Raw genomic sequence first — 12548 nt, 5'->3', positions numbered from 1 at the left:
ATGTGCCTGTGATGCTGCTGCAAGTAAGTTTTTCATTGCACCTGTGCACACATGGACTTGTGCAGATGACGATAAACCTGACTTGACACCTGAATCCCCTCTCAGGCACCCCTCACAGCCTCACTCCAGCGTCTGTCCCCTTCCCGGGACCCCACACCCGCCACCCGAGGCCAGATTCCCCCACTCACCGTTCCGACTGTTGCAGGGCCAGTCCTTTCTCCAGGGCTTCCCGGCCGGGTCCGGGAGGGAGTCCGACAGCTGACAGCACCTTGCCTGTGGACAGAGTGATGGACGGGCCTGAGCTGTCGATGCTGTCTGCTGGGGGTTCCAGGCTCGACCTCTTCGCCTCCCCGTTCCCACTCATTCTGGCGCTTTGGGAGCGAAAGGAAACAAAAGGCTGACGGGTGCGTCCAGAGAAAACAGCTGGGTCCCTCGCCGCCAGCTCACAAAGCCTCCCACACACACCGACAGCATCAACTGTGGCCCAAGCACCCCAAAGCCAATCAGACCCCTCCTGCCATCCCTCCCCCTACTGAGATGTTGGGGCAGATGATCAAATACTGACTCCGTCTTAAAGGAGGAGCCAGGTGGAGACCCTCAGGGAGGGAAGTCCAGACCTTGCAGCCAGGCAACCGGGACAGAGATTGTACATCTGTAGAAATGGTAAACAAGGTGTACGGCACGCTTGCCTTCGTTGGTAGGGGTGTTGAGTATAAGAGTAAAGAAGTCATGCTGCAGCTGTATAAAACTTTGGTCGGACCACACTGGGAGTATTGAGTGCAGTTCTGGTCGCCCCATTACAGGAAGGATGTGGAGACTGTAGAAAAAGTGCAGAAGAGATTTACCAGGATGCTGCCTGGATTAGAGGGTGAGCTATAAGGAGAGGTTAGACAGACTTGGGTTATTCTCCCCAGAGCATTGAAGGCTGAGGGGAGACCTGATAGAGGTTTTTAAGACTATGAAAGGCATAGATAGGGCAGTCAGAATCTGTTCCCCAGCGTAGAAATGTCAAACACCAGGGGACATGCTTTTAAGGTTGGGGGGGAAGTTTAAAGGCGACATGAGGGGCAAGTATTTTTTTAAACGCAGAGAGTGGCAGGTGCCTGGAATGGGTTACTGGGGTAGTAGTGGAGGGAGGCAGCTTGGTGGAATTTAAAAGGCTCTTAGACACGAATATGGGTATATGAATGATACACTGGAGGGGGACATTTAGTATAAGTTGGCACCCAGATTGGTACAACATCGTGGGCTGAATGGCCTGTCCAGTGCTGTGCTGTTCTATGTTATGTTGGAGGATTTTATGGAGGCAGGGAAGGTTCGAGACTGTGGAGGGACCTAGAAGGGTCAGCATTATAAACTCGAGGCTGGTGTGGGTCAGTGAGCACAATGGGTGGAGGGTGAATGGGACTCAGGACCCAGTAATAGGGTATGTGTACTTAGACCCAGCAAGGGGACACGGTCGCTAGTGCAGCCCTTGGGTCGGTTGTACTGGCCACATATCCTTAGTGATGGGGGGGGAGGGGAGGGCTTTGTACCCCGAAGAAGGATGCTTGCTGGTGCACAAGGTGCTGGTGGGGGGGGAGGCTTGGTGCCCAGTGTGGGAAGCTCAGGCTCCAAATGGTGTGGTGGGTGGGGCTTGGTGTCTCAGTACGACTGGGGGAGATCCTTGCCCAGAACAGGGGGCTCAGTGTCCAGTGTGAACAACTACCCCTGTGAGGAAAGCTCACTGCTTCCAATTTTGGGGGGCTTGATGCTCCAATACAGGGGCTCACTACCTCAATGTGCATGGGTCCCATCTACAGTCTGGTCCTCCTCAGACCCCCTCCCACTGCCCACCTGGCGTGTGTGGTGTCCGCTCTCCCGTTCATCAGGTGGTCCTGGCTGCGGGGAGCGGGTACGGGCACCATGGTGGACGTGTCGGCCTTGGCCACAGTGATCTCCTGGGCCTCCGAGGCGTCCTCCCCGCAGTGAGGGCAGAAGATCATCCCATTGAGCTGGGATACGCAGCTCTTGTGGAAGCGGTGAGTGATCCGGAAGTCGGGATGGCACTCCAGGAAGGATCCCTGCAAACCAGACAGGAATTAATCACACGCCTGTGCACGGGGAGACTGGCTCCACACCCCCCCACGCATGGGGAGACCGGCTCCCCCCTGCACCTGGGGAGACTGGCTCCCACCCGGCACCTAGGGAGAGCAGATCCACAACCCCTCCCCCCCCATCACGCCTGGGGAGACGGGCTCCAAACCCACGCCCAGGGAGACAGGCTCCGCCCCACACCCGGGGACACCGGCTCCCCATCCAAGACCTCGTCAACTGGAGCTGACAGCACCAGTCTATGAAAAGAACATTACGGTCCCTCCTCTCTGTGGGGCTTCACCACACCAGTTGAAGTCCATTGCTGGTCAAATATCTTCCATCACTGCCTGCAATTCTCTGTCTCTCTGGGACTGCTGATGAGCCAAATGGCCTCATTCTGTGCCACAACTTCCTGTGATCCTTCTTCTATCAGGCTGTACATCTCGCCTGGCCCATCTCAGAATCCTTATCCCGGCTAACACAGGGCTGTTCATCGACTGGGATTCTCTATGGACCTCACCCCTCGTGAGGAAACTGCTCCTTGATTAACATTGAACAGTTGCCTATCTGGATGCATCACAACTTGGCATGGCAACTGCTCTGCCCAAGACCGCAAGAAATTGTGGATACAGCTCAGTCTATCATGAAAACCAGCCTCCCCTCCACTGGCTCCATCTACACTTCCTGCTGCCTTGGGAAAGCTGCCAACATATTCAAGGACCCCTCCCACCCTGGTCACTCTCTCTTCTCCCCCCTCTCAATGGACAGAAGATACAAAAGTTTGAGAACACGCACTGCCAGAGTCAAGGACAACCTCTAACCCACTGTTGCAAAACTCTTTAAAGGACTTCTTACACGATAAAGATGAACTCTTGATTTCTCAGTCTATCTCATTGTGGCCCTCGCACCCTATTGTCTGCCTGCACTGCACTTTCTCTGTAACCATAACACTAGATTCTGCATTTTTCCTCCTTTTGTACTACTCACCGTTCTTATATATGGAGTGATCTGTCTGGATGGCACGCAAACAAAAACTTTTCACTGTGTCTCGGTTCACGAGACAATAATAAACCAATTACATTGGGAAGAGAGGACCTACTGCAGAATAGCCTCAGTACTTTAATTCAGACCCACCTAAGTCACATTATCACAGTTGGAGATGTGAAGGTTCTTGGCTGAGCAGAGCAGAGGAGGAACTTACCGCAGTACAGAAGTAGCCACAGCCTGGGCAGCAGTGGTGCTTCACCATCCGAGCTCGGTGCACTTCACACAGCACCATCAGGGACACCCGGCTGGACGGTCGCATGGTCTCACATTTGGTGATGCTGTTACTGCAGCCACTCAGCTGAGAACCAACAGCAGGCAACAGGTCACGGTTACTGGTGACCGAACATCAGGCAGGACCAGGCTCCACAGCAACACCGTAACAAGCCTCTCCCTCCAGCACCAACACTCCCATCACAGCCCCTCCGTCCTGCCCCATTCTCTCATCAAAGCCCCTCCCTCCTGCCCCATCCCATCAAAGCCCCTCCCTCCAGCCCCCACCCTCCCAAAGACCCTCCATCCAAACCTGACCCTCCCAAATCCCTCCCTCCAGCTCCCACCCTCCTATCAAAGCTCTCCGGTTACCTTAAGGTGAATTCCTCTACTCTTCCAACCCACCAAGCCCAACCCTCGTGAACCCTAAACATCTTGTCAAAGCCTTCCGTCCAGTCCTGTAGCACTCCATTAGTGAATTTCTGCAGTCTCCCAACCCGCCCTCCCGAGCGGGACTTCCTCCCCCACACTTACATACCCTCCTGGAATTTCAACACAGCTCCATTGGAATGTCACCATGGACCCCTGACCCTCCCCAAAGCCCATTCCCATGGACTCCTGACCTTAAATAAAACCTATTCCAATGGACCCCTGTCCCTCCCTGAAGCCCATTTCCATAGACCTGACCCTCTGTGAAGCCCGTTCCCATTTACCCCGGCCCCTCCCCTCAGAGCCTGACACTCCCAAAGCCCATTCCCATGTATCTGCAGCTCTCTCTTCCCGAAGCCCACTCCTCAGGCAGACCTGGCCTATTCACCTGTCCATCGGTGCTTTCCGTGGCCATGCAGGTGTTGTTGGAGAGCTCGGTAATACGGTCGATCTTCGGAGCCTCCATCCGGCAGCTGCACAGCGGAAGCTCCTCAAACTTATCTGTCTCCATGGAGCTGGCATCATTGGATACTCCTGAGGGGTGGAGACAAAAGGGAGAGTTAGGTCTCAAGGAAGGCCACCATCGCACTAAATCATTACCATGGTGGGGGAGGAAGGAGTCAGACTGAGAACCTGGGGTGAAGACAAGGTTCAGGGAAGATTTAATCAAGGTGTTTGGAACAAGGAGAAAGTGTTTCTACAGGTAGAATGGCTGGTAACCAGAGAACACTGACTGAAGGGATCAGCAGATGACTCAGAGGGAAAGGGAGGACTTATTTTCACTGCGTTCCAAATCTGTGGAAGCAGATTCTACGAGAATTTTTCAAAAGGGAAGGAGTAAAAGATTAAGGGAAATAATGGCAGGGTTACAGGGATAGAGCAAGGCAGTGGGATGGTGCGGAGGAGTGAAAGGTCACAATCTGCACTGTCTCATTCTGAGCTCAACGTGAGGGAGAAATGGAGTCAGGGGAGGGGAGGGGAGGGGAGGGGAGGGGGAGGGGAGGGGAGGGGAGGGGAGGGGAGGGGAGGGGAGAGGAGAGGAGAGGAGAGGAGAGGAGAGGAGAGGAGAGGAGAGGAGAGGAGAGGAGAGGAGAGGGCAAGGATTAGTGGGAAAGGGAACATAAGCAATATGGAGTGAGGGAATGAGGAGGAATTTCTTCAGCCAGAGGGTGGTGAATCTGTGGAATTCGTTGCCAGAGGGCAGTGGAGGCCAAGTCATTGGGTGTATTTAAGGCAGAGACTGATAGGCTCTTGATTGGTAAGGAGGTTAAGGGTTACAGGGAGAAGGCGGGAGAATGGGGAGGAGAAAAGAAAATCAACCATGCAGACTCGATGGGCCGAATGTCCTAATTCTGCTCCTATATATTATGGTCTTATGTGATGGGACACACGTGGAGGGGAGGAGTGGAGGGGCGAGGGAAGAGAGGGAGGGGGCTGACAGGAGGGTGGAGACAGGAGGCAGGAAAGAGCAGGGAAGCAAAGTCAAAGAGTCATATACAGCACAGAATCAGGCCCTTCAGAGGGAGGATAGAGAAAGAAAGGTGTAAGTGGGTGGGGAGAGGAGAGAAGGGGATGGAAGATTAATGGGGAAGAAATAGAGAGAGGAGAGTGGACAGGCTATGGGGGTGGGGGGGCGGTGTGTGGAGGAGGACAATTGCTCTCATGTGTGCCGCTGTAGACCAATCAGCCCAATTACTTCATTGTTGTTGTAAGCAAAAAATACAAGGAAGGGCTGTGAAAAGGGAGGAGAGATAGGGGAGGGAGTGGAGGAAGGTGTAGGTGGGGGTAGTGGGCAGAAAGGATGGAGGGAGGGAAGGGATGGGAGGAGTGAAAGAGGAGGGAGGAGAGACGGTGAAGGAAAGGATGGGAAACTGAGGGAGATGAAAGAACGGATGCAGGGATAGTGGAGAGGTTAGGACCGCAGGAAACAGGGGGAGATGTTCTTTTTTTGTTCCATCTGTAAGAGTTTGGGTGGTTTCTTGCCTTGACGTTGGCGTGGGTTTGCAGATTGTGAGGGAGAATTGTGATCAAAAGTGTTCCGAGACCTGGCTTCAGATACCCGAGTCTCCTGGGGCAACCTGCACTTTCCCTGGACCGACCCCGAATGCCGACATTTTGGGTCAATCCACCCCTTCCACACCATCCATCAAGGGATTAGAGAGAGAGGGGTTTTTAATACAGTCCTTACCTGTGGGTTGTGGAGAAAGGCTGCTGTCATTGGGAAGATCCAAGGAGCCCAAAGGGACCTCTGTGTACTCGCTCTGTGCCTGGTTGCCTCCTCCCGTTGAATTCATTGCTGATGACAAAGACAGGATCTTCAGCTGAAGGTGGTCAGCAGATACCCTGGCCTCATGCCCTCCTTGGCCGTGAGAAGCTTGCTAGGATGTGCTGCTTAAGCCCAAACTCCAACCCATAAACATAGGTGTTGTGACTCCCCCACCCACTGCCAACATCATTACCCACCTATTATCCCAACCAGAAAATCATAGGGAATTCACAATGGAAAGATACCAAGCTGTACAGTCGAAAAAGAGCTCTCCTGCTTAATCCCAACACCCATCCAGCTATGGGTCCATGGTCTGTCAAGTCACGGCTCATCAAGGACAATCCGAGAACCAGTGATATGTGACGAGAGCTTCTGCCCTCCCTCTCTTCCAGGCAGCGAGTTCCAAACCCCTGCAATCTCTCCTCATCTCCCTTCTCATCCTTCTCCCGAATGTCCCCTGCTTTTTGACTCCTTCCTATGTACCCTGTCCAGGTCCTCTTAATTTTACACATCTCAATTGTCTGCCAGGTATTACTCTCCTGGGCCCGGCTGCACCTACCCAGTGGGTGGGGAACAAACCATAGGGCCAGTAAAAAGTGAGTGGATGAAACCTTATTGCTGCTTGTTAGAAATATCTGAGATGGGGAATCTTCGTGATCAATTCTTGACTGCCAGTCAACTGTTTGCTTGAGAGCCTGCTCATTTCTGATCTGCTGGGGAAGACGAGCAAGAACAGGAAGACAGCTAATGGCAGGAGTATGTAGAGGTCAAGGGCACAAGGGAGAGGCCTAAGCAGTGGGCACAGTACCTGGTGGGTCTCCTTGTTGAACACACGCCTACCTCCTCCTTTCCCCGGCTTCACACGGTCCTTCCGCCTGCGTTTCCGGCTTGGTTTCACCCATGGGCTCTCACTCTTCCACTTCTTCTTGCCTTTCCTCTTCAAGCTGGAGTTGGAGCTCTGAAGGGACACAAGGCAGTGGTCAGTGTGGTGAAGACAGACTGTATGGACTATAGACAGTTTAGCCAAAGTGGACAGTGTGGGTACTTTGATCAGTGTGGGCACTGTGGTCAGTGCGGTCAGTCTGGTCAGATCATACTGTGTGCAGAATGCTTAGTGTGGTCAGTATGGGCAGTGTGGATAATCAGTCATCACGGGCAGTGAGGTCAGTCTGGACAATGTGTTCAAAGCAGCCAGTCTGGGCATCAATGGTACACAGCAGAAGGAACATCACCCACCACCCCCCCCCCCCCCCCCACCCATTCCTCTTCTCCTGTGTGGGGTGGAGTCAATCATCAATAATAACTTGCATCCTTAACTTAAAATGTCCAAGGCACTTCATGTTATCAAATCATGTGAGGTTGGCTCAAATGGGAAGTTGTAAGGAGTGTCCTAAAGGGGAGAGAGCTGGAAGGATTTGGGGAAGGGGTTCCAGAGCTCAGGGCTCAGGCAGCTGAAAGCATGGCCATCAATGACAGAATGTTAGAAATCTGGAGATAATCTGGTCAGAGCTGGAGGTGCAGACATCTCGGAGCATGGTGGAGGGTACAGAAGTAGGTGCACAGACATCTCGGAGCATGGCAGAGGTTACAGAAGTAGGTGCACAGACATCTCGGAGCATGGCGGAGGTTACAGAAGTAGTGAGGGGCAAGAGTGCGGGGGGGTGGAAACAGGAAGGTTTCAATCTGAAACATTGTCAGGTCAACAGGTTGAGCATTGAATGGATGCTAGCAGAGAGACTGAACAAGCTGAATGTTATGGGAGCAGCGGACAGTGGAGATCAGGAATAATCAAAGGTCCCATGGGTAGGCAGTGAGCTGGGCCCACACAGCAAGAGAAAATGAAGGGCTATCCCTATTTTCCTGCATCCCCAGTAGGGTAGTCACAGAGCAATGGACAATTGGAGGTCATCCTCCAAACACAAGCATTATTCACCACCTCTCTTTCACTAAGTATGTCTCATACTGTAGGAAACAGGATTGTGAATTTACTGACGGCAAGCTCCCCCTAACAGCAGTGAGAGTGATCAGGGACATTGAAAAGCACAATCAGACAGAGGGCAAAATACGTCGAACCGAGAGAGCCCTGAGGCGAGGTCCTCTGAACACTGCTTCACAAGCTCCAACATACAGATAATTCAATACCTATTGAAGAGAATACAGACTCATTTCAAAGGGTCGGCCATGAAGGACCAAGGAGAAATTTCCTCATCCAGCGGGTGGTGAGTCTGTGGAATTCTCTTCCCCTGAGGGTGATGGAGACTGGAACATCAGATATATTTAAGGTGGAGATAGATGAATATTTGGAGATCGAGGAATTTAGGATTGTGGGAAACTGGCCGAGAACAGGGGTTGAGGCCAGCATAGATCAGCCATAGTCACAGTGAATGTCAGGGCAGGCTAGAAGGGCCAAGTGGCCTACTCTTGCTCCAATTTTCTTGTCTCTCTCTGTTGGCAGGCAGGACATAGAACAGTACAGGACTGGACAGGCTATTTGGCCCACAAATGCAGACATCTCTGTTTGTAAAAGACCACAAAAGGATAAAAGATTGCTGGAGATGTCCAGTAGGTCAGGCAGCATCTGTGAAGGGAGGAACAGGTCTCAGGTCTGAAGGGTCATCAGCCGGAAATGTTAACTCTGTTTCTCTCCCTACCTGCCAATCATCTCCAACATCCTCTTATTTCAGACTTCCAGCATTTGTTTCCCAAATCAAGACCACCTCACCAATAACAAACACCCTGGTTATCTATTTAAAAGCCCGAGATCTCTCACCCCAGTGGGTGTGAGTGCAGCTCTCTACCTGCCTGTCTGTCCACCAACACTCTTGCATTTTCACTGTAACCAAACGCTGCAATGATCATTAAAAAATTACAAGGGTCGTGCACCGGGAATTTGGCCTGGGTTCTTAATAAACCTGCTCCTACAACTTCACGTTCAGTGCAGGGAAAATGCAGATTACCAAGTTGCTTCAGGGCAGAGGTAATGATTTAATATTACTGCAGACTCGTTCTGGAACTCCTCCTAGACACAGGTATCTGACCCCATGCAGGAGATTGCAGCCTTGAGTCTACAGACGCTGTAAGCACCCCACCAGGACATATAATATGCCAAGAACGTACCCTGTCGGAGAGATTTCCAGAACCTTCCAATTCCTCCTCGTCATCCTCCACGTCACTCAGTCGGTCCTCTCCCACCTCGCCCTCGGTCTGGAAGAGGAAACATTCTCAGGTGGTGTGCTGCTGACAACAGAGAGGTGAGGGGGAGAATAGCTCACACACCTCAGGCAGTGAGCCTGCCAGCCCACTGACCCAGGTGGGAGGTGGTACTTACACTGAGCCTGCTCAGTGAGCATCCTGTCAGTCCCCGCTTCCTCCTGCAGAGGGGGGGAGGGGTGCAAGAGAGGGAAGAAGAGAGTGAGGAACAAACAGGGAGCAGGAGAGGGGGAGAGACGGAGTGAGAGAGGGGGACAGGTAATACGGAGAAAGTGGGAGAGACAGCGAGGGATAGAGAAAACAAGGGAACAGAGCAAGTCAGGGACGAGACAGAAAGAGAGACTGGGTAGAGGAATGAGAAAGAGAGAGAGAGGAGAGGAATAGATAGAGGTGAGAATAGAGGACAGAGAGGAGATGGATAGAGTAAAAGAGATAGCAGGGAGCAGAGAGAGGGAAAGAGAGAGAGAGAGAGACAGAAAGGGAGACAGAGACGGAGAGAGGGAGAGAGAAAGGGCGAGAGGGAGAGAGAGAGGGAGAGAGAGGGAGAGAGGGAGACACAGAGAGGGAGCAGAGAGAGGGAGACAGGGAAAGAGAGGAAGACGGAGAGGGAGACAGAGAGGGAAAGAGGGAGACAGAGGGGAGGGATACATAGAGGGAGGGAGAGGGAGAGGGAGTGATAGGAGAGGGAGGAGGAGAGAGAGAGAGAGAGAGGAGTAAGAGGGAGGGAGGGGGGAGAGATTGGGAGGGAGGGGTAGCTAGGCTCACCTTGCTGGACTTGTCCGAGTCAGCTCTCCCATCCACCGAGTAGCTGTCATAGAAGAGACTGAAGTCATCGCCGACCTCTGCATCCCAGTCATCCATTGGTTCCATTGGCTCCTCCTTGTCATCAGCCTCCGCCTCCTTGGAAAGGTCCAGTACTGGAATGGAGCTAGCCCCACTGGTGACTGCCTTCACCTCCTGGGATCGGACCCTGCTCATCGCATCGCCCAAACCCTGGGAAGAATTGCACAGACAATTTGTGTTCCATTTTCCCTTGAGCACTCTCCTCAATGGAAACACTGATGGCTGCTCATTATCACTGCCTCCTGGAGCAGAAACAATCAGGTAATCTCCCTGCCAGTCAACTCTGGTGACCCTCCTGCTGGGAATGCTTGTCAAGAGGGTTGAGAGCTTTAAGTTCCAAAGAGTGAACATCACCAATAGCCTGAATAAAAAACACATGATGCTGGAGGAACTCAGCAGGCCAGGCAGCATTCTTGGAGAAAAGCAGGCGGTCAACGTTTCGGGTCAGGATCCTTCTTCAGGACCTGGAGAAGGGTCCTGACCCGAAATGTTTATCGCCTGTTTTTCTCCACGGATGCCGCCTGGCCTGCTGAGTTCCTCCAGCATCACAGTGCTTTTCATCTGGATTCCAGCAACTGCGGTCCTTTGTTTCTCACCAATAGCCTGTCCTGGTCCTGGTCCAACCATGTAGAAGCCACTGCCAAGAAAGCTTACCAGCACCTCTACTTCCTCAGGAGGTTAAAGAAATTTGGCATGTCCCCTTTGACCCTCACCAATTTTTATTGAGGTACCATAGAAAGCATCCTATCCAAATGCATCACAATTTGGTATGGCAGTTGCTCTGCCTGAGACCACAAGAAACTGCAGAGAGTTGTGGGCACAATTTAGCACATCACGGAAACCGGCCTCCCCTCCATGGACTCTGTCTAGACTTCTCACTGCCTCGATAAAGCAGCCAACATAATCAAAAATCCCACCCACCCCAGACATTCTCTCTTCTCCCTCCTCCCATCGGGCAGAAGATACAAAAGCATGAAAGCACTTACCACCAGGCTCAAGGACAGCTTCTACCCTGCTGATATAAGACTATCGAATGGTCCTCTAGTACGACAAGATGGACTCTTGATCTCACAATCTACCTTGTTATGATCTTGCATCTTACTGTCTGCCTGCACTGAACTTTCTCTGTAACTGCAACACTTTATTCTGCATTTTGTTATTCTTTTTCTTTGTACTACCTTGATGCACTGATGTGATGATCTGTATTATTGGCATGCAAAAGGTTTTCACTGTACCTTGGTACATGTGACAATAGTAATAATCCAACTTAAACCAATTTTGTTGCCGGTTTATTTGTAGCTATCATGCACTCACTGCACTTTTCTGAAGAAAGGTTACCCTGCTACTATTGGAAGAAGATGCTGCAGCTTCTGGTCAAGCTGAGGTTTAAGTAGAATCTAATTCCTGTTTCCACAGAATTATACAACACCCCTCTGATCTGCTCTGACCCCATATCGTTCCACTCCTCCTTCCTTTGTGCGGCTGCACTTTACCCCATCACTGCCATGTGCCACTATCACTGGATGTGGGAATGAGTCCCACATACTCACTGCTCTCGCAGTTAACTTTCTCCTGAATTCCTCACTACTTGTTATTCATGGTCTTGCCTGCAATCAAAATCTTCTCGGCGCTGGTTCAACCGAACCTGCATTCAGGTCAGCAGCTAATGACTGGTGCACAACTTGGAATCCCCTCGGTTATCCTGTAATCTCCAACTGGTTAAAAGCCAGACTCCTGAGAAACATACAACAGTGAGTGCATTCGCGGTTACCCACCATAGCCACAGCGCCGGCCACTGGACTGCCGTCAGCCCTGGGTCCGTGACCTCCCCTGATGGATCCCAGCGGACTGATCTCCTTGGCCATCTCTTCCTTCAGGAGGCTGTTTGCCTTCATGGGCTCCGGCCCCAAGCTCTCCGGCTTCCGCCTCTTGATGAGTCCTACAGGTAGGCAAAAGAGAAAACCCCAAGTGAAGGAAGCAGGTGGCGCACACCTTCCAATTTCCCCCTTTCCCACTCTGTGGCATTACCTCCTGCGTTGATACAAAGCCTTGGGGTCCCGAGGCCCATGCATCCGAAGCAGCACGTTGAAGTGTGGCTCTTGTTGTACTAAGGGAATCGCAGCAGCAGCTTACACGCTGCAAGCTCCCACAAACAGTAATCATGTGCCCTGGTCACCTGGTTTTACTGACACTGGTTGAGGGATAAGTACTGGCCCCCAGATCCTTACGTCCATCTGAGAGGGCCGGTAGGGCACTGGCTTAACATCACAATAAGGCCTTCGTTCAGTAACGGACTGGGAGTGAACACTGCCTCACCACAGCTCCAGAAACCCTGGATTCGATCCTGACCTCCAGTGCTGTCTGTGTGGACCTGGGACATTCTCCCGGGTACTCTGGTTTCCTCCCATGTCCCGAAGACGCACGGTTTGGTGGGGTAATTGACTGCTGCGAATTGTCCCTAATGTAA

General features: G+C 52.1%; 1 protein-coding gene across 1 annotated transcript in view; it reads right to left on the bottom strand.

Annotated features, from left to right (window-relative positions):
* LOC127585915 (histone-lysine N-methyltransferase EHMT2-like) overlaps positions 1-12548 on the bottom strand; it is a 56682-nt gene that overhangs the window by 27714 nt on the left and 16420 nt on the right. The window contains exons 10-18 of the mRNA XM_052043658.1: positions 11857-12020; positions 10004-10231; positions 9146-9232; positions 6869-6986; positions 5951-6058; positions 4151-4296; positions 3278-3421; positions 1837-2063; positions 189-371 (exon numbers count right to left, since the gene is read on the bottom strand). Coding sequence (XP_051899618.1) covers positions 189-371; positions 1837-2063; positions 3278-3421; positions 4151-4296; positions 5951-6058; positions 6869-6986; positions 9146-9232; positions 10004-10231; positions 11857-12020 — 1405 coding nt within the window. The remainder of the gene's footprint in view (positions 1-188; positions 372-1836; positions 2064-3277; positions 3422-4150; positions 4297-5950; positions 6059-6868; positions 6987-9145; positions 9233-10003; positions 10232-11856; positions 12021-12548) is intronic.

The sequence above is a fragment of the Pristis pectinata genome, chromosome 34 (assembly GCF_009764475.1).
Source record: "Pristis pectinata isolate sPriPec2 chromosome 34, sPriPec2.1.pri, whole genome shotgun sequence".
Taxonomy (NCBI): Eukaryota; Metazoa; Chordata; class Chondrichthyes; order Rhinopristiformes; family Pristidae; genus Pristis; species Pristis pectinata.
Note: the sequence above shows the minus strand (reverse complement) of the source record. Positions and strands in the feature narration are given on the sequence as shown.